The 26581-nt window shown below is 45.4% G+C and overlaps 1 protein-coding gene across 10 annotated transcripts; it reads left to right on the top strand.

Annotated features, from left to right (window-relative positions):
* On the top strand, positions 1 to 23190 carry LOC125089006 (zinc finger protein 606). Of its 10 annotated transcripts, none has more exons than XM_047710736.1 (9): positions 1 to 680; positions 826 to 1167; positions 1709 to 1825; positions 2798 to 2854; positions 3382 to 3464; positions 13638 to 13764; positions 14207 to 14302; positions 14450 to 14488; positions 20253 to 20340. In XM_047710736.1, the coding sequence occupies exons 3-8, from the start codon at positions 1795 to 1797 to the stop codon at positions 14470 to 14472; spliced, it is 417 nt and encodes a 138-aa protein (XP_047566692.1). In that variant the 5' UTR covers positions 1 to 680; positions 826 to 1167; positions 1709 to 1794; the 3' UTR covers positions 14473 to 14488; positions 20253 to 20340. The 10 variants fall into 10 exon arrangements, with proteins under 10 accessions (XP_047566692.1, XP_047566687.1, XP_047566688.1 ...); XM_047710731.1 differs by lacking the exon at positions 14450 to 14488 and adding an exon at positions 10666 to 10706 and having other exon boundaries at positions 6 to 680; positions 1671 to 1825; positions 20253 to 23190; XM_047710727.1 differs by lacking the exon at positions 14450 to 14488 and having other exon boundaries at positions 9 to 680; positions 20253 to 23190.
* The last annotated feature ends 3391 nt before the right edge of the window (positions 23191 to 26581 follow it).

The following is a 26581-nucleotide window of genomic DNA, read 5'->3' as shown; positions in this document are numbered from 1 at the left end:
TGGTCTGCGCCCGGGATAGCACCGTCCCGCTGGCCAGGAGTTGGGATACTAGACGACGAGGTAAGTCCGCGAAGCAGCAGATCGGGGACGCGAGGCGGAAATGCTCCTGTTACCTGTGGTGGCGACGCTTCCGGACCAACCGGAAGCGTACCGCCGGGAACTACAACTCCCAGGAGCCCGCGCGGTGCGCCCTGTTAGACGCCGGGGGAGCGGCCGCCATTGTCCGCCGCCGAAGTGAGGCGGTCGCCGAGGCGGTGGGGCTGCAGCCGATGCAGCCACTGAGGGCTAGGAGGGTCGGGAGAACGAGCGGAAAGGCGCGGCGCCTGCGAGCGGGACCGGCGCGGTGCGAGGGCGGGTTCCACGTCTACCCTTTCCGTGCTGGCTTCGCGTCCCCGTTTCCCTTAGTTCTCCCGCCTCCGGGCTCGCGGCCGCGCTCGGCCGGCTGGCCGCGCCCTGGGGAGCCCTGCACGTCGGCCCTGGCGCCTTGGCTCAGCGGCCGGCCGGGCACGTCTTTGTCTCCGCGGCCGCGCGCGAGGGTCCCAGGTGCACCGCCGGGCCGAACCCTGGAGCGGAACAAAAGCCGGACGCCCCCAGCCGAGCGCCCCCGAGATTGCTAAGTCGCTTGTCCAGAGCGGCGGGGACCGGCTCGCGGGGCGGGGAGGCCGGGAGCCGCGAACCAGGTAAGGCCGGCCGCTCCCTGTACGGGCTCCTGAGCATCCCGTCCGCCCCGGGTCTTGCAGAGGAAGATCGGGCGTGAGGCGGGGCAGCAGGTGACGAGGACGCCTCTGAGGCCGTTAGTGGGAACGAACACCTTTCTTTCCCCAGCGGGTGTTTTCTCGTCCTCGCGGGTTCGCCGGAGGCGCTGAAGGACGGCGTCGAACGCGGGAGGGGAACAGGCCTCGCTTCCTTGACGCTTGCAGTGACGACGGACTTCGTTAAGTTGCAAACAGCGGTGCGGAATAGTTTGCCTACTTTGAGTTTTGGAGCAGGTCCCGGTGTTCCGGAGGCCCAGTAGGCGTCCTGGTGCTTTAAGCGCGCTCCCAGGAATCCGCAGAGCTCTGCCAGTTGGCCCTGGAGGCCTCAGAGAGGTCTTGGGGCTTGCACAAAGACTTGGAACCTCCGGAGTTTGTGGTCTCGGCTCCAGGAAACACGACAGCCTTGGGCCTGGTAGCTTTTGCAGGTTGATTTCTTGCTTCTCTCCCTCCTTTCCTTTTAGATAAAATTCGCATAACATAAAATTAACCATTGTAGACTACGAGTCACTGGTTTTGTTGTGCATTTAGAGAATTGAAGTGAAAAAACTACCATCTAATCCCGGAACATTTTCCTCACCTCCCAGAAGATACCCCTGCACCCGTTAAGCGGTCCGTCCGCATTCCTCCCTACCCCCAGGTCTAAGCAGCCACTGATTTGGGGGAGGTGCAAGTGAATATTCCAGTAATTTTTGTGAATCGCCAGAAAGTTACCTCGGAGTTGTCATTGGCTGTCTCTTGGGAGCCATTGACAAATTTCCACCCTCTCAGCCTGGATTGTGCTCTTTTTTCAGCTTAATCATCTCACTCTTCATTCTGTTGTTTTGACACGTAAATTCTGTTTCCTTACAATGCTTACAGAAGTCTGCTCTTCCTTCTGCCTATAAGCTGTCTTTGTTCCCTCTGGATCTTCTCCAGAGAAAGGACGGCTTTTGTGGTTTCCATTTTGTCATTAGGTTGGTACGGCAGTTGTATTCCGTCAGTTACCGGAGTCCCTAGCCCTGTGCACCTGCGCAGGCACCCGGTGCATTGATCCTGTGAGATGGCAGCCATAAACCCGTGGGCCTCCTGGGGTGAGTCCAAATTCTGTTTCTTCTGGGCCTTCTCAGCAGCAACCTGCTGCAGCCAGGGGTCAAAGCTGGGCAGGGGCCAGGTGTTTGGGGGGATTGGAGGGGGTCTTTTGGTCTTGGTATAGAATTAGAACTGAGTGACGTTTAAAGAAAAACAATTTGGTTGTTGGTGAAAAGGGAAACTTGTTGTTGTAAAACACTGTGTAATTTTTGTATATTTTATAGTCCTAAGATGTCTCATTAGTTCTAAGAGATTTTCTAGTGATTTGTGGGATTTCTTAGACAGTCATACATTCAATCAGAATTTCTCTACCACTGACATATTTTAGCTTTATTTTTGTTTCTGGTTTTACAGCATTGGCATGTAATTTAAGAAAAGTGTTAAGGGGTGCCTGGGTTGCTCAGTAGGTTAAAGTCTCTGCCTTTGACTCAGGTCGTGATCCCAGGGTCCTGGGATCGAGCCCAGGCATCGGGCTCTCTGCTCAGTAGGAGCCTGCTTCCTCCTCTCTCTCTCTGCCTGCCTCTCTGACTACTTGTGATCTCTGTCTGTCAAATAAAATTAAAAAAAAAAAAAAAAACTGTTAAGTAGTGTGATGTCAGCAGTACACTATCTTTAAGTGAGGTTTCACTTATCTATCCATAAAGACGTCAAGGGAGTGCCTTACTAAGACTATTTTAAAAATTAGGTAATGTTAAACATTTTATTAGATATCTCTTTGGCCGTTTAAGGGGTTCTGTTCTTAACTGTTCTGTGGCTACATCACAGCAGATTTTCTGATAATGACTTACCTATGAATTTCTGGTTTAAATCTAGCTTATTATGTTGGGTTTTGTCACATGCCCTTGGGCTGTCTTTACGGAACTTTGTTACACCCATTAGTGAGACAGATCTCCTTTTCCATTTTGTTGCCTTTAGTCACTAGGATTGTTGTCAGAGTGCCTTGCCTTTACTTGTCCTAACCTGATCTGTTGCAGGTGTCCTTACGGACCAGTCCTGGGGAATTGCAGCTGTTGATCCATGGGCCTCCTGGGGTGAGTCAAGACCCTGTGTCCCCATTGGCCATATTGGCTTCTATGTCCTGGCTTCTCCCAGCACTGTCCTTCCTCAGCCAGGAATCAGAGGCGGGGGTTTAGAGCGGGGGTGGGAGGGGAGGGACTCTGGTCCAGATCTGTCTCTGTGCAGAGCTGGAACAGGAAAGGATCAGAACATGCCACTGGGAGATAAAGTGATGGTGACACCTCCAGGACGGGGTGCATGAGAATAAATGTGTGGCCATTTGTGGCTCAGGTCCAGAAGAAGTGAATGACATTGCTTCTCAGAGACAGTGCCTCAGAGCAAACGGGGACAGTGCAGGGTTCATGTTTAGGCACATTCCTTATCTTCTCTGAGCCCCATTTCCTTCATCTATAAAATGAGGAGGTGAGTCTTCTCATTTGCCCGACAGAGAAGACCAGGAACTGGCTCTCCCTGAGCAACCCGCCCCCCCAGGATTGAAGGCCTTGTGTGGGCATAGTTATTGCAGAGAGAGCTGCCTCTGTGACTTTGTTTTCCTCCCCAGCTCTGTGTCCTCAGGACTGCCATGTGGAAGAGAATGCCGAGGAGGAGAGGAGGGCCACTGGGCTCCCAAAAGCCCAAATCCAGGTGAAGTGGGGCTTCTGCTTTTTCCTGAAGGGCTGTGCTCTTCCCTAAGGTGTCCGGGTTGTCCCCTGCCATCCTAGTCTGTGTTCGTCACTTTATAACAGCTAGAGTTTGGGCAGAGAAGGAATCGGCCAAAAGTTTATGGCTTTCTGAATATTCAGGAAGAATCTAAACAGTTTTCTGTGACTTGGAGCCACATTATCAACCAGCCTATTCCCATTCCTGAGCCCCAGCTCTGCCATGTGTTGTTCTGGGGACGGAGGGGCTACCCCTTTGGCCGGCAGCCCCCCTTCCTCCTCCCACCCTACCTCATGTATTCAGTGCCTCATTCAGTTTGATGCTGTCCTATGAGCTCTCTGATTGCTGGGACAGGAACATGGACAAGCCCTGGTCCTGAGGAATTCTCCGTTCCTTTTCCAAGATGGTTCACTTGGCTACTGAGACTCATGGCCTGCTGGTGCTGTACATGGGGTTCAGGACATGAGCCTGAGATGTTTAGGGAGGCCCCAAGCCTTGGCGAAGCCGAGCCCAGCTAATGCCTTGGCGAGTGGGTGGGTTTGCATAGCGTCTCTGGGGTTCAGAGCAGCTGGAATCCTTCCATTGTGGGGAGAGAGGCTGCCCGGGAGACATGACACACTTGCACCAAGAGGTAAAAGGGATTCATCAGCCTGGTAAGCAGGGGTCTGGCCTTGTATAGCACCACTGGTGTGTGGCAGGGGCGAAGGTATTGCATGACCAGCATCTGGGTGAAGGCTGACCCCAATCAGAATTTAGGATGGAGAGGCTAGGATGAACCCTGCCGTGCCCTGACTGCCCACTGCAGAGCCAGGGCCATCCTGGTGGTAATAGAGAGCCTCATAAGTGTTGGGAGCAGGAGGTGCGAGTGTCTAAAATATGGCTGGAAGGGTGTCCCTGGCTGGAGTGTGGGGAGAAGGGTGCTGTGGGAAGCAGGCTTGCATTTCAGGTGTCAGTGTGACCAGGGCCTAGGAGAAGACTTTAGAGGTGTAAGGGAGTGACAGCAGGGGAACTTTGTGACTGTAAGAGCATAAGGATGGCTCCTGAGAGAAATAGGACAGCAGAGTTGACATGGGAAAGGTGGCAGAAATAGGATAGCAGAGTAGATGGTATTGGAAAGGTGACATCTCCCTTTTCTCTTGCCCAGCTTCTTCATTAGAGGCAGGATGTAACAAACAAAACTTTTTAATTTATTTGTTTGAGAGAGAAACAGAGAGAGAGCAGGAGAGTGGAGAAAGTCAGAGGGAGAAGCAGACTCCCCATGGAGCTGGGAGCCCGATGTGTGAGTGACTTGATCCCAGGACTCCGGTTCAAGACCTGAGCTGAAGGCAGTTGCTTAACCAGCTAAGCCACCCAGATGCCTTAAACAAAACCTTTTTTTTTTTTTAATTTATTTAAGATTTTATTTATTCATTTGACAGAGACCACAAGTAGGCAGAGAGGCAGGCAGAGAGAGGAGGAAGCAGGCTCCCCGCTGAGCAAGAGCCCGATATGGGGCTCGATCCCAGGACCCTGAGATCAGGACCTGAGCTGAAGGCAGAGGCTTAACCCACTGAGCTACCCAGGCACCCAACAAGACTTTTTTTATAACAACTTTTTAAAAATACTATTCAAATACCATAGGTTCACCCTTAGTTCTGTGACTTTTCATATATTCACAGAATTGGATAACTATTACTAACCAATATCTACTTGTAGATCATTCTCATCAACCCAAAAAGAAATCCTATACCCATTAGTAGTCAGTCCCTGTTACCACTGCACTCAACCCCTGGCACCTACTAATTTACTTTCTTCATTTTTGTTTTCTGGACATTTCATATAAAGGGAATCATACAATATATGGCCTTTCATGTCTGGTTTCTGTTTTTAAGGATCATTTATGTTGTACATATCAACACTTTATTTCTTTTTGTGATTCAGAGGCAGCCATTTTTAACTTAATGTTTTTTGGTTCCTTAGGGTTACCTCCATATTTCTAAGAGAGTTTCATCCTGATTCATGAAATTCACATTTACCTTTTTGACTCCCTACTATGAAAGATGAAGAAAAATAATTTCATTACTATATTTAGGTTTTTCTTTTCTAAGTTAAAATAATGAATCAAGCAAATACAAGATACTGAGATATAAAAATATTAATAAAATTTCAACTTTATGCCTCCCCCCAAATTAAAAAAAAAAAAAGTAATGGAATCTCCCACAATTCAAAGCTGATTGGCAAAGCGCATCACAAGCACGCTGCTCCCACGGGGCAGCACTGCCATCCCAGGGAGGCAGCTGGGCCTGAAGCACGTGATGCGGAGTGGTGGTTGTCTGGCATCAGAACTTGGGTGACCATGATGTTCACTGCTGCTGTGATAATACAGTCCTGTTTAGATTCTGTAACAGAATCAGCAGTGAGGCTAGGCTGAAAGGTGGGCCCTGAATCAGTTCATTGGGAACAGAGTTAGCTGTAATGAAATATTGTGAAGAAGCCTTAATAACCACTGGGCTGCACTCTACTGTTAATTTATGTGAGGGTTTCTGAGAATAATCATTAGAGTTAATGCTGAGAAAATAAAATGGAGAAGTAAAATGACAACACCCTCCAGTGTCTGAAGAGTTGTGATTTCTGAGAACATACTCCCGGCCCCCTCCCCACACTTACTTCGGATTTTTCACTGTGGGAAACTCAAGACTTGAATCATGTGAGTTTTGTATTAAGCGAGGTCTTCAGGAACACTAACAAGAGCTCCATATCCCTCTATTGTTCCTCCAAATTAAATACTGAAATAAAGCACTCACCTGGTGAAAACGTCAAATGCTGTCATCCCTCATTATCTGAATAGTCCCTTTTGAGGAACATGTTGGTTAGTGAAATTTTCAACTAGTGGGAGCTCAGATCCCATTATTTGAAGAATAGGGAAAATAATAATATCCCATTTTAAAAAACTCCAGCCAGCTTCCTCAAATATGGAAACTCTCAAACCCCTGTGTAACAGTCCACCAGTGCTTTCTGCATGGTAAACATGCCCATGACAGTGATCTAGTACTCCTCAGAGTTGTTTGCCTTCCCTGCAAAGAGCTGCACTAAATATTAATGAAATTCTGAGGATGCCAAAGACCCCATCTGAATTTCCCCAGATTCCATGAATGGGCCAACCGTCCGTGGTTTCAGATAATGCAGGATCTGAGACCCATCCCAACACCCTGTGCACCTTCCCTCAAGCCCTCCTGTGGTTTAGATGTGCGACTGGTTAGCAGATTCCATAAAGTGCTGTGGAGCGCCCCGGTACGTGCTCAGACGTATGTGCCAGATGCAGTGCACAAGCATGATTACAGGAAATTTGGGTGAGACATTTTTGAGTCATCCTTGCAGATGTTTACTGTAAAGTGCAAGTTCAGGTAAGGGTTACCTGGGAGTGGAACAGCTCACTCCTAGCTGATAGGGTCCCTCTTGTCCCCACAGCTCCTGAGACTGGGTCCTTGACTTCCCCCTTTCCCCTTCTTTCTGTTTCATGTCCAGTCTTGATTTTGCATTTTCTGTATCTTCAAGGCCTCCATGAACTGTGGGCCCCAACATTCAGCTGGGGGTGTTTTTTTCCTTCCTGTTTGGCAGTCCATGATCACTTCCACTTTGATAACATCTACAAATCTGGAAATACTTGGTCAAAACTTCTGTTGGGACAAATCCATAATTACAGAAAAGTATGAAAAGTAATCCAACATGGTCTCCATTACTCTGAACAGTTAATGTTATATTTGCTTTGTTTTCATTCCAGCTAGATTCTCTTGCCGCGCTTACACAGGGTGACTGCTTTTGGTGTGTTCACACATAATTTTCATGCTCATATGTAGATAATCTGTTCCTACAAATATCACATAGATAGTAATTTTTTTTTGAAGATATTTATTTATTTGGCAGAGAGAAAGAGATAGTGAGAGAAGGAATACAAGCTGGGGGAGTGGGAGAGGGAGATGCAGGCTTCCTGCCAAGCAGGGAACCTGACTTGGGGATTGGTCCCAGGACTCTGGGATTGTGACCTGAGCTGAAGGCAGATGCTTAACGACTGAGCCACCCAGGTGCCCCTAATATTCTAGGGTTTTTTTTGTTTTTTTTTTGTTTGTTTGTTTCTTTTTTAAGATTTCACCTATTTAGGGGCGCCTGGGTGGCTCAGTGGGTTAAAGCCTCTGCCTTCGGCTCAGGTCATGATCCCAGGGTCCTGGGATCGAGCCCTGCGTTGGGTTCTTTGCTTGGCAGGGAGCCTGCTTCCTCCTCTCTCTCTGCCTGCTTCTCTGTGATCTCCATCTGTCAAATAAATAAATAAAATCTTAAAAAAAAAAAAAAAAGAGGGCGCCTGGGTGGCTCAGTGGGTTAAGCCTCTGCCTTCGGCTTGGGTCATGATCTCAGGGTCCTGGGATCGAGTCCCGGGTTGGGCTCTCTGCTCGGCAGGGAGCCTGCTTCCCTCTCTCTCTCTCTGCCTGCCTCTCTGTCTACTTGTGATCTCTCTCTGTCAAATCAAGAAATAAAATATAAAATAATAATAATAATAATAAAAAGATTTCACCTATTTGACGGGGGGGGGGAAGCAGGCCCCCCACTGAGCAGAGAGCCTGATGCGGGGTTCGATCCCAGGACCCTGGGATCATGACCCAAGCTGAAGGCAGAGGCCCAACCCACTGAGCCACCCAGGCGCCCCTGTTTTGAAAGATTTTTTTAAGTCCTCTCTATCCAATGTGGGGCTCGAACTCAGAGCCCTGAGACCAGGAGTCTCATGCACTATTGACTGAATCAGCTAGGCACCCCATTGTTTTTTTTAAGGCAGTGCTTTTCCTACCTACTTTTCTACACCTTTATTTGCTTATTCAGGGCTACCTTTAAGGTCCATCCGTGTGAGAGATAAGTTCATTCCTTTCGCCCTCTGTTCATCCTTTCATGGATGGGCTCAGAAGTTCCCTGCCCCCACCAGTTTTGCTATTCTAGGAGAAGCGGTGTGAACATTCTTGTCATTTCACTGGGCGCACACACATACTTGTTAATGTAGACATACCCCTAGAAGTAGAATGACACTTAGTGTCAGGGTGTGTGTGTTTTCAATACGATCAGTGGTGCCACGTGGCTCTTGGAAGGTACAGAGCCTCTTGTCGCCGTTGTGGAAGAGTGCCTGTTTTCCCTGCATCTCTGCTGCCACTTTGCAGTGTCGGGTCTTCTAATTTTTGCTTATCTCAAGACTGAAAAGGCACAGCATGTTCCTTCGTGCTTGCTTGACACTGGTGAGATTATCTTTCCATGTCGTCACTGACCGTCTATCTGCTTTCATTTCTAGATGTGTGTGGTCTCTGACCTGATGATATGCGGGCATTTTACATGCATTCTGGATCCTGAATCTTTGCCTTATGTGAATTGTCTTTTCCCAGTCTATAGCTTGTCTTAACTCTGTGGTGTCTTACCAGTTAAATGTTTTCCAGGATATTTTTATCAAACATGTATGTCTTTGCTTGTGGTTAGTATTTTTGTTTCTTGTTTTAAGAACTCTTGTATTTGAAAAAAATCTGTCCTGTTCCTTTGTACTTGTTCTGTTTCTGAGGCCTTCTGTTAGATGGTGGGCCTCCTGAAGCAAGGGCTGCGTCTTCGTGTTCAGGGAATTCTTGTTCCTTCAGAGCCCCTCTCATATCATCCTGGCCTGTTTTATAACTGATGTTTCCAGTCGGGGAAATGGAATTGCCGGTCATTGAAAGTTGGATGTAGCCGCTGCCTCTGTTCTGTTTTTGTTTTGGTCCCTGAGTTTGGTCTTTCCAGCTCTCTGCACTTGTTCCTCACATATCCAGGGCTCCTCCGGTCTCTGTGTCTGGAAGGAAAGCGCGGTGAGGCTGTCTTGGAGCACCCTGCTTTGCTGTGACTGAGCCATTCTGGTTCCCGATTAGCCTCCGTGTGTGTGTGTGTGTGTGTGTGTGTGTGTGTGCGCGCGCGCGCGCGCGCGCGCGCCTGCCTCCCAACAAGTCTCACTCTAAGCTCCATGGACCTGGTTGGGCCTGGATCATCAAGCTGGTTGTGCTTCAGGTTTCCCGGGTGTGCATTGGCTCTCAGGCCACAGACCTCCCTACCCCATGTCCTGTGGAAGAGATTTCAGCTCTGGAGTTGCTGGTCACCTGAGCAGCCTTAGAACCTCCCACATTCTTGTGTGTGAGAAGGGTGTGCGCTGTGTTGCCCAAGTGCAAGTGCAGGGCGGCAGGTGGGCATGTTGCCCACAAGGTGGAGTGGCCAGTCGGGAGGTGGGACACCAGGCAGAGCTCTCCTGGATACAGACCCCCCTTTTCCAGCCTCCCTTTCCCCCATCCTGCCTTCACCGTTATCATTTCAGCTCAGGGCCCGAAGCCTCACCTGGGAACCTCTTCCAGCATAGCCCCTTCTGACCTGTAGGCTGAGATCTGCTCCGCTGTTTCCTTAGTCTGCCACTTTCCTCTGTTCCCTGTCGTGCAGCAGTGTGTGGAGCACCGTGTGCCAGCGGCCTCTTCGGGGTAGTTCCCATTCTTAGAAAACTTTGGGAGATTTTCCGACTGTAAGGTGGAATCTGAACCTTATGTTATTCCTATTACCATTGTAACAAATCACTGTAAACTTAGTGGTTTAGAAAAGTACAGATTAGGGGCGCATGGGTGGCTCAGTGGGTTAAGCCTCTGCCTTCGGCTCAGGTCATGATCTCGGTCCTGGGATCGAGCCCCACATGGGGCTCTCTGCTCAGTGGGGAGGCTGCTTCCCCTCTCTCTCTGCCTGCCTCTCTGCCTACCTGTGATGTCCGTCTGTCAAATAAATAAATAAAATCTTAAAAAAAAAAAAAGTACAGATTACTCTCTTGTTCTAGAGCTCAGAAGTCTAAAATGGGTCTGTAGGCTTTTGGCAGTTGGCCAGCTCTGTCTTCCCGCTGATACCTCTTTGGCATATATTATTATGTCTTCTCCCCTTCAGATGTCAATAAATGATAACATTTTTCACAGACGAAAGCAGTGACAGGGGAGCTCTGTAGGGCTGTGTTCCCTTTGGAAGCTCCAGGAGAATCTGTTTCCTTGCTTTTTCCAGCTTCTGGAGGTTACCTGCATTTCTTGGCTCCTGGTCCCCACCTCCATCTTCCCTGTACATCACTCCCACCTCTGCTTCCAGTGTCTCATCTCCTGCTTTGACTTCGACCTCCTCCCTCCTTCACTTGCAGGGACCTTTGTGATTACACTGAGCCCTCCTGGTTCATCCAAGATAAGCTCCCCAAATCAACATCCTTAACATAATCACATCTCTGCAAAGTCCCTTTGTGGTAGTAAGATAACAGTCATAGGTTCTGGGATTTAGGATGTGAGCATCTCTTGGTTGGTGGCATTATTACAGACACCCTGTTCAGTAACGACAACCATCAGCTTTCAGCTTTCTGCCTTTCTTTTCATCTATCCTGACACTTTTCGGAAACTGGAATATGTTAAAGCAAATCTCGGCGATTCTGTTATTTTGCTTATAAACACTTACGTGTGTCTTTCTAAAAGATACATAATTTTTAGAAAATAATACCTTTCTCACTACCTTTACACACCCAATAAAATTAACAGTGATTCCTTATTATTAGCTAACACTCAGGCAGTGGTCAGTTTTCCCACTTGTCCCCTAAATACCTTTTATGGTTGGTTGATTCAAATGAGGATCCAAAAAAGGACCACACACGCTATGTGTGCGTCACATACTGAAGAAATTAGGTCACTTGTCTTGTTGGTTTGCCTGATTTTGCTATCTTGATGCCATTGGGTGAGTTCCTCTTCCCTTTGTCTCCTGTAACTGATCACTGGACTGGAGGGCTGAGTAGATTCGGGTCCCATATTTTGGGCGAAAGTACATCAGTGGTGGTGCTGAGTCCTTCCTAACTTGTGGCACCAGGGGGTACAGGATGTCTGGGATCCCATTTTCGGGTGATGTGACGTATCAGGCTAACAGTAGCTGCCTCCCTACTAGTCTTCGTGTTATTTAGGCGTGTTCCCGGTCTGCCTTCCATGTGTGATTTAGCAGTCATTGATGATCACTGCCTGTGTCCACTGTTTGGTTAAAGGTTGCGGAATCACTCCCTCATGATTTCAGTCCTTCAGTGACTCTTAGATGTAGTTCATCTGTTCCTTTTTAAATTTGTGCACAGGGATTCCACTGGAATCTTAGGAGGGGTGGTTCTCTTGGTGGTTGACCTGAGGCCCAGTTCACCAGCTTTATGGCTGCCAGGCTGTGGCCTTGAACCTTGTTAAGCATGAGTGAACGTAGAAGCCATCAAGTAGATGCCGCCCCCTGGGGAGACGAGGCGGTCTGCGTGAGCACAGCAGGCGCATCTGGTTGGACAGCATGGCTCCCAGCCGCTGCCCGGGTGTGACTGCTCTGTGAAAGGACACAGCTTGTGGTTTCAGCTCCTTTAGGCTTTGTGTACTTCTCTGTCCTAATGTTACATTTAAGTTAAAGTTTGTGTTATGTAAAACATAGACACATCACCCATCAAGGAAACTGAGACCTAGGCAGGTCTGTAGAAGAAAACCAAGGTATTGGCCTTGATGAGTCCAAGGTGAGGCATAGTTTCCCTAAGAGAGGTTGTGCCCAGCAGTTTTAAGTGCGTTTTGCCGTCATGGAATCACTGCAACAGAATCCGTTCTGTGTTTTAAGCCAAGCGTTGTGTGAAGCGGTTGAGCCTGACAGTACAAGTTGATGCACTGAGGACCCAGTCATGACAGCTGACCCTGATCAGAGATGAGCCCAGTTTGGGAGCCTTGGCTGGGGGTGGGGGTGGGGCGCAGAAAGGAAGGCCGTGGGAAAGACAGTAACATAGCAGGCATGGGTAGCGGCTCACAGAGGACACTCAGAGTGGAAATTCACTGACCCAGAGGGAGACCAGAAAGCCAGTTTGCAGATGGAGGGGAGGACCTAGAAGGTGTCAGGGCCTATGGGGATTCTAACCTGGTACCCATGATGCACGGCTAGTCCCACCACCACAAGCGAGAGCATACTCTACTCCACCCAGGACTCCCCGAGATAACAGAGTGCTTAAGAGCACTATGAGAGGGGTGCCCGGGTGGCCCAGTCTATAAGCGTCTGCCTTCAGCTCAGGTCATGATCCCGGGGTTCTGGGATTGAGCCCTGCATCGGGCTTCCCACTCAGTGGGGAGTCTGCTTCTCCCTGTCCCCCTTCTCCCCTCAACCTTTGTGCTCCCTCACTTGCAGGTGTCCTCGCTCGCTCGCTCTCAATCAAATCTTAGAAAGAGCACTGTGAGAGATGTGTTCATTGCAGAAGTCAGACTTAGGTTATAATTCATCTTCCCTCTAGTTTTCTAGTGAGAATTCCTGCTTCTTTTTTTTCCCAAAGAGCTCAGTTGGAACATTTTAAAATTCAAGTGCTTTTTTTTTTTTTTTTTTAAGATTTTATGTATTTGACAGAGAGCACATCCAGGGGGAGTGCCAGAGGAAGGGAGAGAAGCAGACTCCCCGCTGAGTGGGGAGCCCGATGTGGGCCTCTATCCTAGACCCCTGGGATCATGACTGGAGTCCAAGGCAGAGGCTTAACCCACTGAGCCACCCAGGCCCCCAGAACTCAAGTGCTTTTTGACACAACTGCTGCTGATTCTCTTTGGCCTGGGCTGCTTTGCTCAGACTTGTCTCACTCCCGGCTCCAGTCCTTGGGACAGGAAAGATCTGGAAATGGAAACCTCCTGATAGTGGCCAGGAGGACAGCCTGTAAACATTTAGATCAGTCATCCCGGTCCGAAATCCACGTCGGGCAGACTCCAGCCCAGTGCTTGTGGTCTGCTTTCGTCCTGGTCCTGTCCTTAAGTATCTTCATCTCCAGAGAGGAAGGTGGGCACTGCCCTCGTGCTAATCCCATCCTCACTAGCCGGTATTACTGGAATGGTGTAAGAGCCTTAGGAGAGATTTGCTCATCTTCACTGTAGTTAGTAGGGGCCCGCATAGCTAATTCCCTAAGAAACATCCCAAATACAGGGCCCTCGGGTGGCTCCCAATGGAACCTGGCCCACATCAGTTACAGTACTGAACACATCCAGGACACTTCCTCTTTGTCCTGTCTCTTCCCCAGTACAGTCAGCCTCACTCCATCCCCAGAGAACGTGGGAGGATGTGGCCACGGGCTGAGCAGGAACATGTATGCTCTTTTAGGAACCAGTGACCTTCAAGGATGTGGCTGTGGATTTCACCCAAGAGGAGTGGGGGCAGCTGGACCCTGTTCAGAGAACCCTATACCGTGATGTGATGCTGGAGACCTATGGGCATCTGCTGTCTGTGGGTAAGGCAGAGCTGCCTGAGTAAATGAAGCGATTTCCATTACAGTACTTTCTGCTACTTGGTCTTTAAAAGCTCAAAGGATGCAACTATGCTAATGAATATTAACTATATTTATTATTATTTCACAAAGTATACAAATATTGAATCATGTGTACCTGAAACTGAGATTACATGATATGTCATTTCTATCTCAATTTAAAAAAAGTAGCAGTGGTTGACACCACCAACAACCAATAACGCTCTTTGGTAAATCTTAAAAAAAAAAGAAAGGCCTCATGGGCATCTCAGGACTGAGATTATCTTGAGCCCTGATGTTCAGGGACTAATTCCTTATGCTTATAAAGCATAAAATGAGAGAGACTGCTTGCTTATTGTGCCCGAGTGAGAACTTAGAAGACTAGGCAAGGGCAGTTTACAAAGCTGTGTTTTCCCTCCATGCATAGGGAATCACATTGCCAAGCCGGAGGTCATCTCTCTGTTGGAGCAAGGAGAGGAGCCATGGTCCGTGGAACAGGCATATCCTCAAAGCACTTGTCCAGGTGAGGGCAGGTCCCAGCTGGGAGCAAGGAACTTTCCTCTGAGCCTTCCCTGTTTGAGAAATGGGCTGAGGCCACGAGGAGTTACCTTCCTCAGACAGTCATGATTCTCTCCAGGGAGCTTTATCCCATGTATTGACTTTTTTGCAGCTGTTGATACAGAGCAAAGATGACCACCTTATTAACAAGGTAACAGTTTTAATGAGCTGCATTTTCTTTCCTTGCCATCCACTCTCCTGGTACCTCTCATATTCTCTGCTGCCCCTTTCTCGATGATTCCTCATTCACTTACCTGCTTTTTAATTTTTTATTTCCTTTATTGCCAAACTTGTAGCAAGGAGTCACAGACTCTTACTCTTTTTATTTTTTAAGGTTTTTATATAGGTAGTGTATTCATGTGGCTCAGAAAACCCAGAGCTACATCAAAGGAATAAGCTGAAAAGTTTCATTTACTTTTGCTGCTGTTATCTGCATTATTCTTCTCACACCCCCGACACACACAGGGCACACACAAAGGTAACCACTTCTTTCCTATAAATTTTTTAGCTATTTTCTTAGTGGTTGCCCTCGCAATTATAATTAACATCTGAATTTATAACTCTCTAGTTTGGATTAATAACATTAATTTTATAGTGTCTAAAAACTTTCCTAATGTAGATCTCTATTCTCCCCCATTTATGCTGTTATCGTCACAAATTAGATGCATCATATGTCCAACACAGACTTAAAATTATTGCTTTGCTTTTGTCTTTTAGATAAGATAGGGAAAAAAGTTACAAACAAAAAAATGCATTTGTAATGTCATGTTACATTTACCTAGGTAGTTACCTTTATCAGTGCCCTGTATTTTTTTTTTTTAAGAATTTATGTATTTATTTGACAGAGAGACACCCAGCAAGAGAGGGAACACAAGCAGGGAGCAGCAGAGGGAGAGGGAGAAGCAGGCTTCCCGCCGAGCAGGGAACCCGGTGCAGGGCTTGATCCCAGAAACCTGGGATCATGACCTGAGCCGAAGACAGAGGCTTAACGACTGAGCCACCCAGGCACCCTGTGGTGCCCTGTATTTTGACTTAACTGTCTAGTGTCCTTTCATTTCAATGTCAAGGACTCCCATTTCTTTCAGACCAGGTTTGCTAGCAGCAGACTCTCTCAGGTGATGCTTATCGGGAGTGCTTTCCTTTCCTCTTCATTTTGGAAGGAAGGTTTTGCCAGGTACAGAATTCGTGGTTGACAGTATTTTTCTTTCTAGCTCTGTGGTTTCTGAAGAGGAATGAACTGTTAATCATATGAAGATCCCTTGTATGTGATGATTTTCTTCTCTCTAGCTGCTTTCAGGATTCTCTCTTTGACCTGTAATAGTTTAATGATTATGGGTCTTTGAGATTCCCAGGAATATATTAGAACTTTTCAAAGCACTGTGAACATCTTAACCTGCAGCTTTTTACAAATCTTCTTGGTTTTGTATATTGTTTGCTTCAGCTATTTCCCATCATCTCAGGCAGTAGTGACTTTTTAAATACATTGCCTGTAAATGTTTAACAAATACCAGCTCTCTAGAGTGTCCTAGCCCGTGACAACCTTTCAAGGGAGGTCTCCCAGGGAACCAAATAGGTCAAATAATGACTGTTCTTTGGGTATGAGGCTTTGGGAAACCTCCAGATTCATTCTATTCCCTCTGGTACCAGAAATATGGACTTGTAATTTTCCAAGGCTGCTGCGGAGCTGGGGAGCCAGAGATGGGACAAGGGAAACTTTCAGTGCCACAAAGCTCACTGTTATAAAATACAGCTGTTTTTCTTGAATAAACTCCTCCCTCAGCTGCTTCAAGACTTTGGTTAATTTATAGAATTCTGAGGAAATTGATTCTGGCAGTTACATGTTGTGGTTGCTCTTAGGGAATGGTGAAATTTCAAAGGCCCTTATTTTGCCATTTTTACTGACACCTTGCCCCAGATAATGTCTTAATTTGCAGTATTTTTCCAGTTTCTTTATACAACTGCAATGATTATTTTCACCTTTCTGAAAGTAGATGGTGATAGACACTGTTCTGTATCTTGCTATTTTCAGTTTAACACTGTGCCGTAGCCTGCTCTTAGCCCCGAAGGTGGGTGTCCTCCCATCCATTCTAATGAACTGGGCTGGTTTGGAGTCTCATCAGTTGCTTCCATTGAGATCTGAAACCTTTCATCAAGGGCTCATGAATTCTGGAAGCTTTCACTCTGCTACTTTTGCTGCTGACCATTCTGGGTTACCATCTGGAGCCACTGTCCTAAGCCTCCAACCTCACGCCTCTACCATCTTGCAAACCGTCTCAAATATCTCCTTAGTCTTAAGAAATCAGGAATCTCATCTCTTCCTTCTTGATGGTTTTCCCCTCTTCTTGATGCATATCCCTGGCACCAGCCTTCTGTGAGTCCCCTAAGCTAGAATTGAGAAGTCATCCTGACTTCCCATTCTTTCCTCTCCAAGAAGTAATCTCTTTTCTACCTCTTGAAAGTTTCTGCCTCTGAAATGTCAGCTTTATCATTCAGCTCCCACCAATTCTCAGGTTCCTTACAAAATTCCAGCTCAAGTTAATTAGTAAATTCTTACTATCAGTTACCTTAGGTGGTATCTTCCATTATGAGGTCTCTGTCAGTAAATCTGTAGTGATTAGAGTAGCCTTTTCAATAACTCTGACTAGATTTCAAGACCTTCAGTTTTTTCTCTTATTTTTCTCATTTTCTGACTAGCTCATGCCATTTAAGAGCAGTCTATTTGTAGTCAGGTGAGGCTTGAAGGCCGAGCTTATATCATTTCTCTTGTGTGAAACCTTCCTGGGTTGCTTCTATCAGCACTGATCTCCTTTTCCAGCCTCCCACCCACCCACCATGTACATCTCTACAGTGTCTCAGTGATACACTGTGTGTTTTGTCCATAACTGTCCCGAAGTCCTCTCCTCACATAGATTCTGACTTGCAGTTTATTTATTTTATTTTTTTAAAGATTTTATTTATTTATTTGTGAGAGAGAGCAAGCGAGCACAGGCAGACAGAATGGCAGGCAGAGGCAGAAGGAGAAGCAGGCTCCCTGATGAGCAAGGAGCCCGATGTGGGACTTGATCCCAGGACGCCGGGATCACGACCTGAACCGAAGGCAGCTGCCCAACCAACTGAGCCACCCAGGCGTCCCTGACTTGCAGTTTAGACTCTACTTTGTTGTCTTGTCTCTGGTTCTGGATACTCAGGCCACAAGTATCGAATATAAAGTTGGACAAGAATTGTTCATTTGGTCAGCTACTATTTCTTAAAGTTTCTTTTGGAAGGATTCATTTTTTTTTTTTTTTAAGATTTTATTTATTTATTTGACAGAGAGAGATCACAAGTAGACAGAGAGGCAGGCAGAGAGAGAGAGAGAGAGAGAGAGAGAGGGAAGCAGGCTCCCTGGGGAGCAGAGAGCCCGATTCGGGACTCGATCCCAGGACCCTGAGATCATGACCTGAGCCGAAGGCAGCGGCTTAACCCACTGAGCCACCCAGGCGCCCCCTTTTGGAAGGATTCAAAAGCTGTATGGTGATCATTCCCTAACTTCTAGGAGCTAAGCTTGAAATTGGTAATAAATACAAGTTCTCAAGCAGAGTAGAGCTCCTTTTGTAACAGACTTGGATGGTAAAACAAAGGAAACGGTTTGTAGGGAAGAGAGAAGAAAAACCTAGAGAAAGAGGACAAGGATGTAGGGCCTGTCAGGTGTCTGTAGCTTTAGACCCTGTGGTAGGGTGAATAATGACAAGCCCCCACCATCCTTACCCTGCAAAAGATGTTCACATCCTTTTTTTTTTTTTAAAGATTTTATTTATTTATTTGACAGAGATCACAAGTAGGCAGAGAGGCAGGCAGAGAGAGGAAGGGAAGCAGGCTCCCTGCTGAGCAGAGAACCGGATGCGGGGCTCAATCCTGGGACCCTGGGATCATGACCTGAGCCAAAGGCAGAGGCTTTAACTCACTGAGCCACCCAGGTGCCCCAAGATGTCCACATCTTAAATGTATGAATATGGTACTTCACATGGCAAAGGGGCTTCCCAGACCTGTGAGAACCTTTGTAGATGGAGGGATTATCTTGTCTTATCTGAGTAGGCCCATGGTAATGGTAAGATCCTTATGAGAGTGGGGTAGGAGTGTCAGAGACACAGAAAGGAGATGTGATGACGGAAACAGGATAGAATGATAGGCTTTGAAGATGGAGGAAGGAGCTGTAAGCCAAAGAATGGAGGAAGCTTCTAAAAGCAGGAAAAGGCAAGGATTTGGATTCTCCCCTCGAACTTCTAGAGGGAAGCTACCCTGATTTTACCCCATTGAAAGCCATTTTGGACTTCTGACTGCCAAAGCTATAAAGTAATAAGGTTGTGTTATTTTAGGCTGCCACGTGTGATAATTTGTTACAGCAGCAACAGGAAACTACTACAGACCCCTCACTTTTGTTGGTGATACTTTCTCTTAACTCCATCCCCTTCTTCTGGGGAGGCAGGTGTCATAATGTGTGGGGGGAGTCAGGATATTATAACACAGAAATGAATTAGGACACTTTAATCATTTAAACATTAGTTAAGGGGCGCCTGGGTGGTTCAGTGGGTTAAGTCTCTGCCTTCGGCTCAGGTCATGGTCTCAGGGTCCTGGGATCAAGCCTCACATCGGGCTCTCTGCTCAGCAGGGAGCCTGCTTCCCCTTCTCTCTCTGCCTGCCTCTCTGCCTACTTGTGATCTCTCTCTTCTCTGTGTGAAATAAATAAAATAAACTAATAAAACCTTTAAAAAAATAAAAATAGACATTAGTTGAAGGTGTGGTTACTTATGTATTTTTTAAGCAAGTTATTTCTTATTTTTTCACCTTAATAGTACTCACTTTGTCCTTTGTCAGGGATCCCTCAGAACACCTTTAGGTTCAGTGATTTCCTAGAAGGACTCAGAGAACTCAAAAGTCATTATCTTCAGAGTAATGGTTTATTATGGTGAAAGGATACAAAGCAATGTTAGCAAAGGGAAAAAACACAAGAACCAAGTCCGGAGGAGACCAAGTGCAAGCTCGTAATAGTCCTTTTCCAGTGGAGTTGCAAAGGACACATTTAATTCCTTCAGCAGTGAGTTGCGACAACATGTATGAAGTGTCATCTACTTGGGAAGCTTGCCTGAGCTTCACCCTGTAAACACCCTGGGGATTGGACATTTGGGTACACAGCGCCTGCAGGACTGATTGCAGTCACTGAAGCTCCACATCCCCAGAACGAAAACAGGTGTTTCCCAGAAAGAAAGCAAATGACATTTGTACGAACTATTTAGTGATACTGAGACAGTGTGCTTCAAGACCTCAAGCATGTAGAACACTCCTAGACCATTCTAAGACCTCAGTTTCTGTAGCTGGCCAAAGGCTAGTCATGAAACAGGCCTTTGTGGAAATGGGCGAAGTTTGACCAACTCAGGTATGCAGTTAACTTTTTTTTTTTTTTTAAGATGTATTTATTTGAGAGACAGAGATAGAGAGCAGGAGTGGGAATGAGAGGGAGAAGCAGGCTCCCCACTGACCAGAGTGCCCAACGTGGGGCTTGGTCCCAGAACTCTGAGATCATGACCTGTGCTGAGGGCAGATGCTTAACCAACCTAGTCACCCAGGCGCCCCATGAGGTTAACTCTTTACCACGCACCCTTATTCTGGTCTTCCTTTCCATGGGAAAATACCCCTTAAATGGTTTTTACTAGTATCCAGTACACACTTAACTCTGGTTAACATTCTCTTTGTTGTTCACTTTTCACTATCTTCCTCTTCCCTATTACAGTCTTTCTTTGTGTTACACATCTGTTTGAAAAAAAGTCCACATTTGCCTTTTCAATAATATGAACAGTAAATCTCACTTTTTCCATTGTGTTCTTAGAAGTTTTTTCTCTGTGCTCTAATGGCCTTTTTTTTTTTTCCCATTTTTTCAGAGTGGATGAGAAATCTTGAAAGCAAAGCATTGATCCCAACACAAAGCATTTTCGAGGAAGAACAATCCCATAGCATGAAGTTGGAAAGATACATATGGGATGATCCTTGGTTCTCCCGGTTAGAAGTCTTAGGATGTAAAGACCAATTAGAAATGTATCACATGAACCAGAGTACAGCTATGAGGCAAATGGTCTTCATGCAAAAGCAAATACTATCTCAAAGAGGTTCTGAATTCTGTGAACTTGGAGCAGAGTATAGCCAGAACTTAAACTTTGTTCCATCTCAGAGAGTTTCTCAAATAGAACATTTCTATAAGCCTGGTACAAATGCTGAAAGCTGGCGGTGCAACTCAGCCATAATGTATGCAGATAAGATTACCTGTGGAAACCATGATTATGACAAAGCCTGCCACCAGTCCATACAGCCTATTCAGCCTGAAAAGATACAAACTGGAGATAATCTTCTCAAATGTACTGATGCTGTTAAATCTTTCAATCATATACTACATTTTGGTGATCATAAGGGAATGCATACAGGAGAAAAACTCTATGAATATAAGGAATGCCATCAAATCTTTAACCAGAGCCCATCATATAATGAACATCCACGACTTCATATTGGAGAAAACCAGTATGATTACAAAGAATATGAGAATATCTTTTATTTCTCATCATTTATGGAACATCAGAAAATTGGTACTGTAGAGAAAGCATATAAATATAATGAATGGGAGAAAGTCTTCGGGTATGACTCATTCCTTACTCAACATACAAGCACTTATACCTCAGAGAAACCCTATGAATATAATGAATGTGGGACATCTTTTATCTGGAGCTCCTACCTTATCCAGCATAAGAAAACACATACTGGAGAGAAACCCTATGAATGTGATAAATGTGGAAAAGTGTTTAGGAATCGTTCAGCCCTTACTAAACATGAGCGTACTCACACTGGAATAAAGCCCTACGAATGTAATAAATGTGGAAAAGCCTTCAGCTGGAATTCTCATCTAATTGTACATAAAAGAATTCATACAGGAGAGAAACCTTATGTATGTAACGAATGTGGGAAATCTTTCAACTGGAACTCCCATCTTATTGGACATCAGAGAACTCATACCGGAGAAAAACCTTTTGAATGTAATGAATGTGGGAAGTCTTTCAGCTGGAGCTCCCATCTTATTGCCCATATGAGAATGCATACTGGAGAGAAGCCCTTTAAATGCGATGAATGTGAAAAAGCTTTCAGGGATTACTCTGCCCTTAGTAAACATGAAAGAACTCACTCTGGAGCAAAACCATACAAATGTACGGAATGTGGAAAATCCTTCAGCTGGAGCTCCCATCTTATTGCACATCAGAGAACTCACACAGGAGAGAAACCCTATAACTGTCAGGAATGTGGCAAAGCATTCAGAGAGCGCTCAGCCCTCACTAAACATGAAATAATTCATTCTGGAATCAAGCCTTATGAATGTAATAAATGTGGAAAATCCTGCAGCCAGATGGCTCACCTCGTTAGACATCAAAGGACTCATACTGGAGAAAAGCCCTATGAGTGTAATAAATGTGGGAAATCCTTCAGCCAGAGCTGTCACCTTGTTGCTCATCGGAGAATTCACACCGGTGAGAAACCCTATAAATGTAATCAATGTGAAAGATCCTTTAACTGTAGCTCTCACCTTATTGCACATCGGAGAACTCATACTGGAGAGAAACCATACAGATGTAATGAATGTGGGAAAGCATTTAATGAGAGTTCTTCCCTGATTGTACATCTTAGAAACCATACTGGAGAAAAACCCTACAAATGTAATCATTGTGAGAAAGCTTTCTGTAAGAATTCTTCTCTTATTATTCATCAGAGAATGCATAGTGGAGAGAAACGCTTTATATGCAATGACTGTGGAAAAGCCTTTAGTGGTCACTCGGCCCTACTTCAACATCAGAGAAATCATAGTGAAGAGAAACTGTGAATTGAATTGATAGATCTTTCTTTTATTGTACATTTGGTAACACATTGAAAAAGAAAAAAAAAAACCCCTATAAACTAAGAGGGGAAATTTTTTAGTAAGAATCCAGGAAGACTTACTACTCAATAGAACATATCTTCTTAGAAGAAACCTATGAATGAGAAGACTGGAAAAAGTTTTCAGAAGTTATGTAGCCTTTATTTAACTCAGATAATTACAGTGAAGAAAACTCCCAAACTCCCCTAATGGTTCACCAGGAATCCTACTTAAGGAACATGAATGTAGGAAATGAGACTTCTTTTCGCAAGAGATTTCAGCTATTTGTGGATCTGAGTGCATTGTTGAGGGGAAAACCTTATTCTGGGAGAAGTTTTTCAATGACAATACACTGTTTTGCATCAAGCTGGAATGATGGATGGGAAGCTTAGTGGAAGTACAGATTTTGCTGTTGTAAAGGGAGGATGTGGGTGTCCTTTAAGGAACAGAATATGAAATACTAAATCTGAATTTAAGAAAAAATAGTATTGAATGGGATATTTACTATTGATCAAGATTAACCTTAGAAAAGATTAGTAAATGAGATTACTAATGGTGGAAAGATTATTACCTAGAAGTGTGAGACTGATGGTGGAACAAGAGGTGACAGTTTATGACCCAGTGTGTCAGTGTCCATGGTTCACTCATGATTGCATCGTTGGACAATTCATTTGTAATTTGTTTTAGGCAATCACTAAAGGTTATAATTGTGGACACTGCATCAGTATACATAATGTTAAGGAATGAAAGAATGCAAAGTTGTACATACATATCTATTATAACATCTTAAAAAATGTATACCATCTGGATAGAGACTGGAAGGACCCATGGAGAAATTAACCTTGTTAATTTAAGATTTTTTTTAAAGTTTTACAAACACATACAGCACTTATCATGTGCTAGGCTTTGTTTTAAATGCTTTTCAAATATTAACTTGTTCAGTCTCCTTAATTCTATGAGATAGGTACCTTTATTATCCCAATTTTATAAATGGAGAAATTGGGGCAGAGATGTTGAGAAACCCACTTAAGGACACACAGCTATTAAGAAATGGAATTGAGATTTTTGGCTTCAGAGTCATATTTTTAACTATTATGTTATGCTCTCTCCAGTGGTCTTTTTCTCCTATTTTTTTTTTCTTTTGTTCAGTTTTCTATGGTAGATATTTAATAATAAAAATCCAGAAATCATGAAACAATGAGAATGTTACCTTGCTCTCTTTCCTGAGTGATTTCTGGTAACATGAGAGCTAAACTCCCTTTGGAATATGAAATCTGGATTAGACATTCAGAATCTGCATTTTCTGGGACCTGGGTTCCCTAGGATTTCACTACCCACAACCCTGAGGATTACAGCACAGCAATGGCTGGGAGACTCATCGGAGGTTTGGGCAATGCTGAGGAATGTCCCTTGATGGGTTTAAAGTGGCCCTCACGGCACACAGAGCAAGAGACACTACTGCATATGGGAGCACTATTTCTCAAGGTCTCCCTCAAATTCCGTGTGCATGCTTTCTTCTCTAGATGAGAAGACTGTTTGATAGTAGGGGGGCTTCAGAGGGAAGGAAGCTCACCAATTCATCAGCGTGAAGAGTGGCTCCTAGTGGAAAGAAGGCAAGATGGTTAAGAGGATTTAGGTCCCTTCTCTCCAGTTTACAAATATTTCCTGTATTTTCCTAAAGTAGGGCTATAATTAGAGGCCAACAATTCTTAGATAGGTGTCAAGGTTATGGGTTGGAAATTTAGGATGCAAAAGGTTCATCTAGTTCTTGCAGGGCCCATGACCCTCCCGTTGGTTGAGAAAGTGGCCTACTGGTGTGGGGAGGCTGTGTTCACCATCTGACGCCTGTAGCTGGAACTCACATAGGTATGTCACACCTGTTTCCCTACCTCTCAGGGCTTAATGCAGAGTGGTCACCCAATAAATGTTACAGGAGTAAATTAACTGAATGGATTTCTCACATGATTTGTGCAAAGACCTTTAGAGAGAATAGAATTAGCAACATCTCTGTAAGAGAAAGCAGTATGTATCAAGTCATATTGTCACTACATGGGTATAGTATTTTAATACCTGATGTAATACACTTTGAGCAAATCCAGTTTCTCTGATTTAGGGACTCCAAAGGATCTCATTATTCATATCCAATATTATACAAACATCTTGACAAATTACTGTCTATTCCCCAGCTTAATATTCTTTAAAATTTTTTTTTCTAAAAGTACCTCTTGTGGCCCAGCCCATATCACAAATCAAGAGAAAGTCTCAGACTTTTGCTTCCTCCTGGAAGGATCCCCACATTTCTACCACCTATCACACAGCCTTATGTGCACAGTGTGGCTTGGATGTCAGGACTCCCAGCCCCCCTCGCCTCCCTTATTCTAACCCATGTATAGCTCAGTTCATTGCCCTCTTGACCCTATCTTCAACTCCTCATCATCTCTGGAATCTTGTGCTGGGCTCACGTGGAACTCTTACTCAGCCATGAGTTCTCCCCTTTCACCTTCCTGCTGTGATTGAAGCTGGGATCTCACATAGGCAGTATCTCTTACGGTGGCTCTTTTTCCTCCCACTTTTCTCATTTGTTCCTTCTAGATTGTTCCTCCCTTCTCTCTAAAACTTACCTCTGTCTTCTTGGAACAAGAGACCATCGCTCCTACTTTGCTTCATTGCAGTCATCTAATGGGTCACTCATCCACATATCAAAGATTTCAGCACCTGTCTCACTGCATCCAGAGCCACCTCCACCATAACACTTCCTGGTTCCATCATCCATCTAGATGATCTTCCCATGTCCTGACCTCAGGTCTTTGGCCCCTCTGCACATGGTTTTGTCAACCAGTAGGATTATTCCATTACTAGTGCCTGGAATACCTCCACCTTCTGTTACCTAAGCTGGTTGGCTATTTGGTATCAGGCTTCCAACAGTCCCTTGACTTAACCTTCCCTCATGCTCACTGCCAGCAGACGACTTTGCTTCCTATTTTGCTGAGAGAACAGAAGCAATCCGCAGAAGCCTGCCGTGACATCTACCTACCTTCCACAGTGTCCATGCTTTCCCAGAGACACCTGTATACGAACTCACTGGGCTGGCTCCAGAGCCTGTCTCTCCTCCCTACTACTTAAGGGCATTGTTCCAGCAGCTTCCCCTGTCTCATATATCATCAGGATTATTCCCACCAACATGCAAACATGCTTTAGAAAAAAAAAAAAAAAAAAAAAGGAAAACCTCCCAGTACCACTTTCCCTTGTAGCTCCTGCATAATCTGCTTTGTTGTAGAAAGCAAATTTTTTAAGAGTTGTGTTTTCTTACTGTCCCTACTTATTTTCCATTCTTTCTTGAACTCACTCCAAAGCTACATCACTGCCAGATGTCCTCCACATTGCCAAACCTAGAGGTCAATTATGTTTTTTTCTTGAAATAGCATTATAGATAATGGATCATTTCCTCCTTAAAACATGTTTTTTAGGGACGCCTGGGTGGCTCAGTTGGTTAAGCAGCTGCCTTCGGCTCAGGTCGTGATCCCGGCGTCCTGGGATCGAGTCCCACATCAGGCTCCTTGCTTGGCGGGGAGCCTGCTTCTCCCTCTGCCTCTGCCTGCCATTCTGTCTGCCTGTGCTCGCTCGCTCTCCTCTCTCTCTGACAAATAAATAAAATCTTAAAAAAAAAATTATTAAAAAACATGTTTTTTAGCTGGCTTTCCGGACTTCCCTCCTGATTCTAGCCTTCATTTTGGGCCCCCTTGGATGTTTACTTCCCATTTATCTTACCTGTTATTGTCAGGGCACCCTGATTTCTACCTGTTTACACCTCTGATAGTCTCATTTGGTCTCCAGGCTTCAAACACCACTGGTATGCTAAGGACTTTACTTTTGGGGCTACAGTTTGATGAGTGTTGAAAATATATACATTCTTGGGGTGCCTGGGTGGCCCAGTGGGTTGAGCCTCTTTCTTCAGCCCGGGTCATGGTCTCGGGGTCCTGGGATCGAGCCCTGCGTCAGGCTCTCTGCTTAGCAGGGAGCCTGCTTCCCCTTCTCTCTCTGCCTGCCTCTCTTCCTCCTTGTGATCTGTCAAACACCTAAATAAAATCCTATATATATATGTATATATACATATATATGTATATATATACACACATACACACTCTTGTAACCACTACTACAATCAAAACAGTATTTTCAGTTGTCCAGAAAGTTCCTTTATGTCTCTACAGTTCATCTCTACCCGACCTCACTCCTCCAAGCCCTGGGCAACCACCAGTCTGCTCTGTCACTACATGCTAGAATTGTCTTTTAGACTTTCATATAAATGGAATCACCCGG

Source organism: Lutra lutra, chromosome 17 (assembly GCF_902655055.1).
Source record: "Lutra lutra chromosome 17, mLutLut1.2, whole genome shotgun sequence".
NCBI classification, from domain to species: Eukaryota; Metazoa; Chordata; class Mammalia; order Carnivora; family Mustelidae; genus Lutra; species Lutra lutra.
The sequence above is the reverse complement of the archived record's forward strand: the minus strand, read 5'-3'. Positions and strand labels throughout refer to the sequence as shown.

Excerpts from the sequence above, each read along its gene's own strand:
- LOC125089006 (XM_047710730.1), top strand. The coding sequence starts at position 1,795 with ATGGCAGCCATAAACCCGTGGGCCTCCTGGG. Across the intron at positions 1,826-2,797 it reads AAACCCGTGGGCCTCCTGGG|GTGTCCTTACGGACCAGTCC; the intron begins GTGAGTCCAAAT and ends GATCTGTTGCAG. Across the intron at positions 13,765-14,206 it reads TGGGCATCTGCTGTCTGTGG|GGAATCACATTGCCAAGCCG; the intron begins GTAAGGCAGAGC and ends CTCCATGCATAG.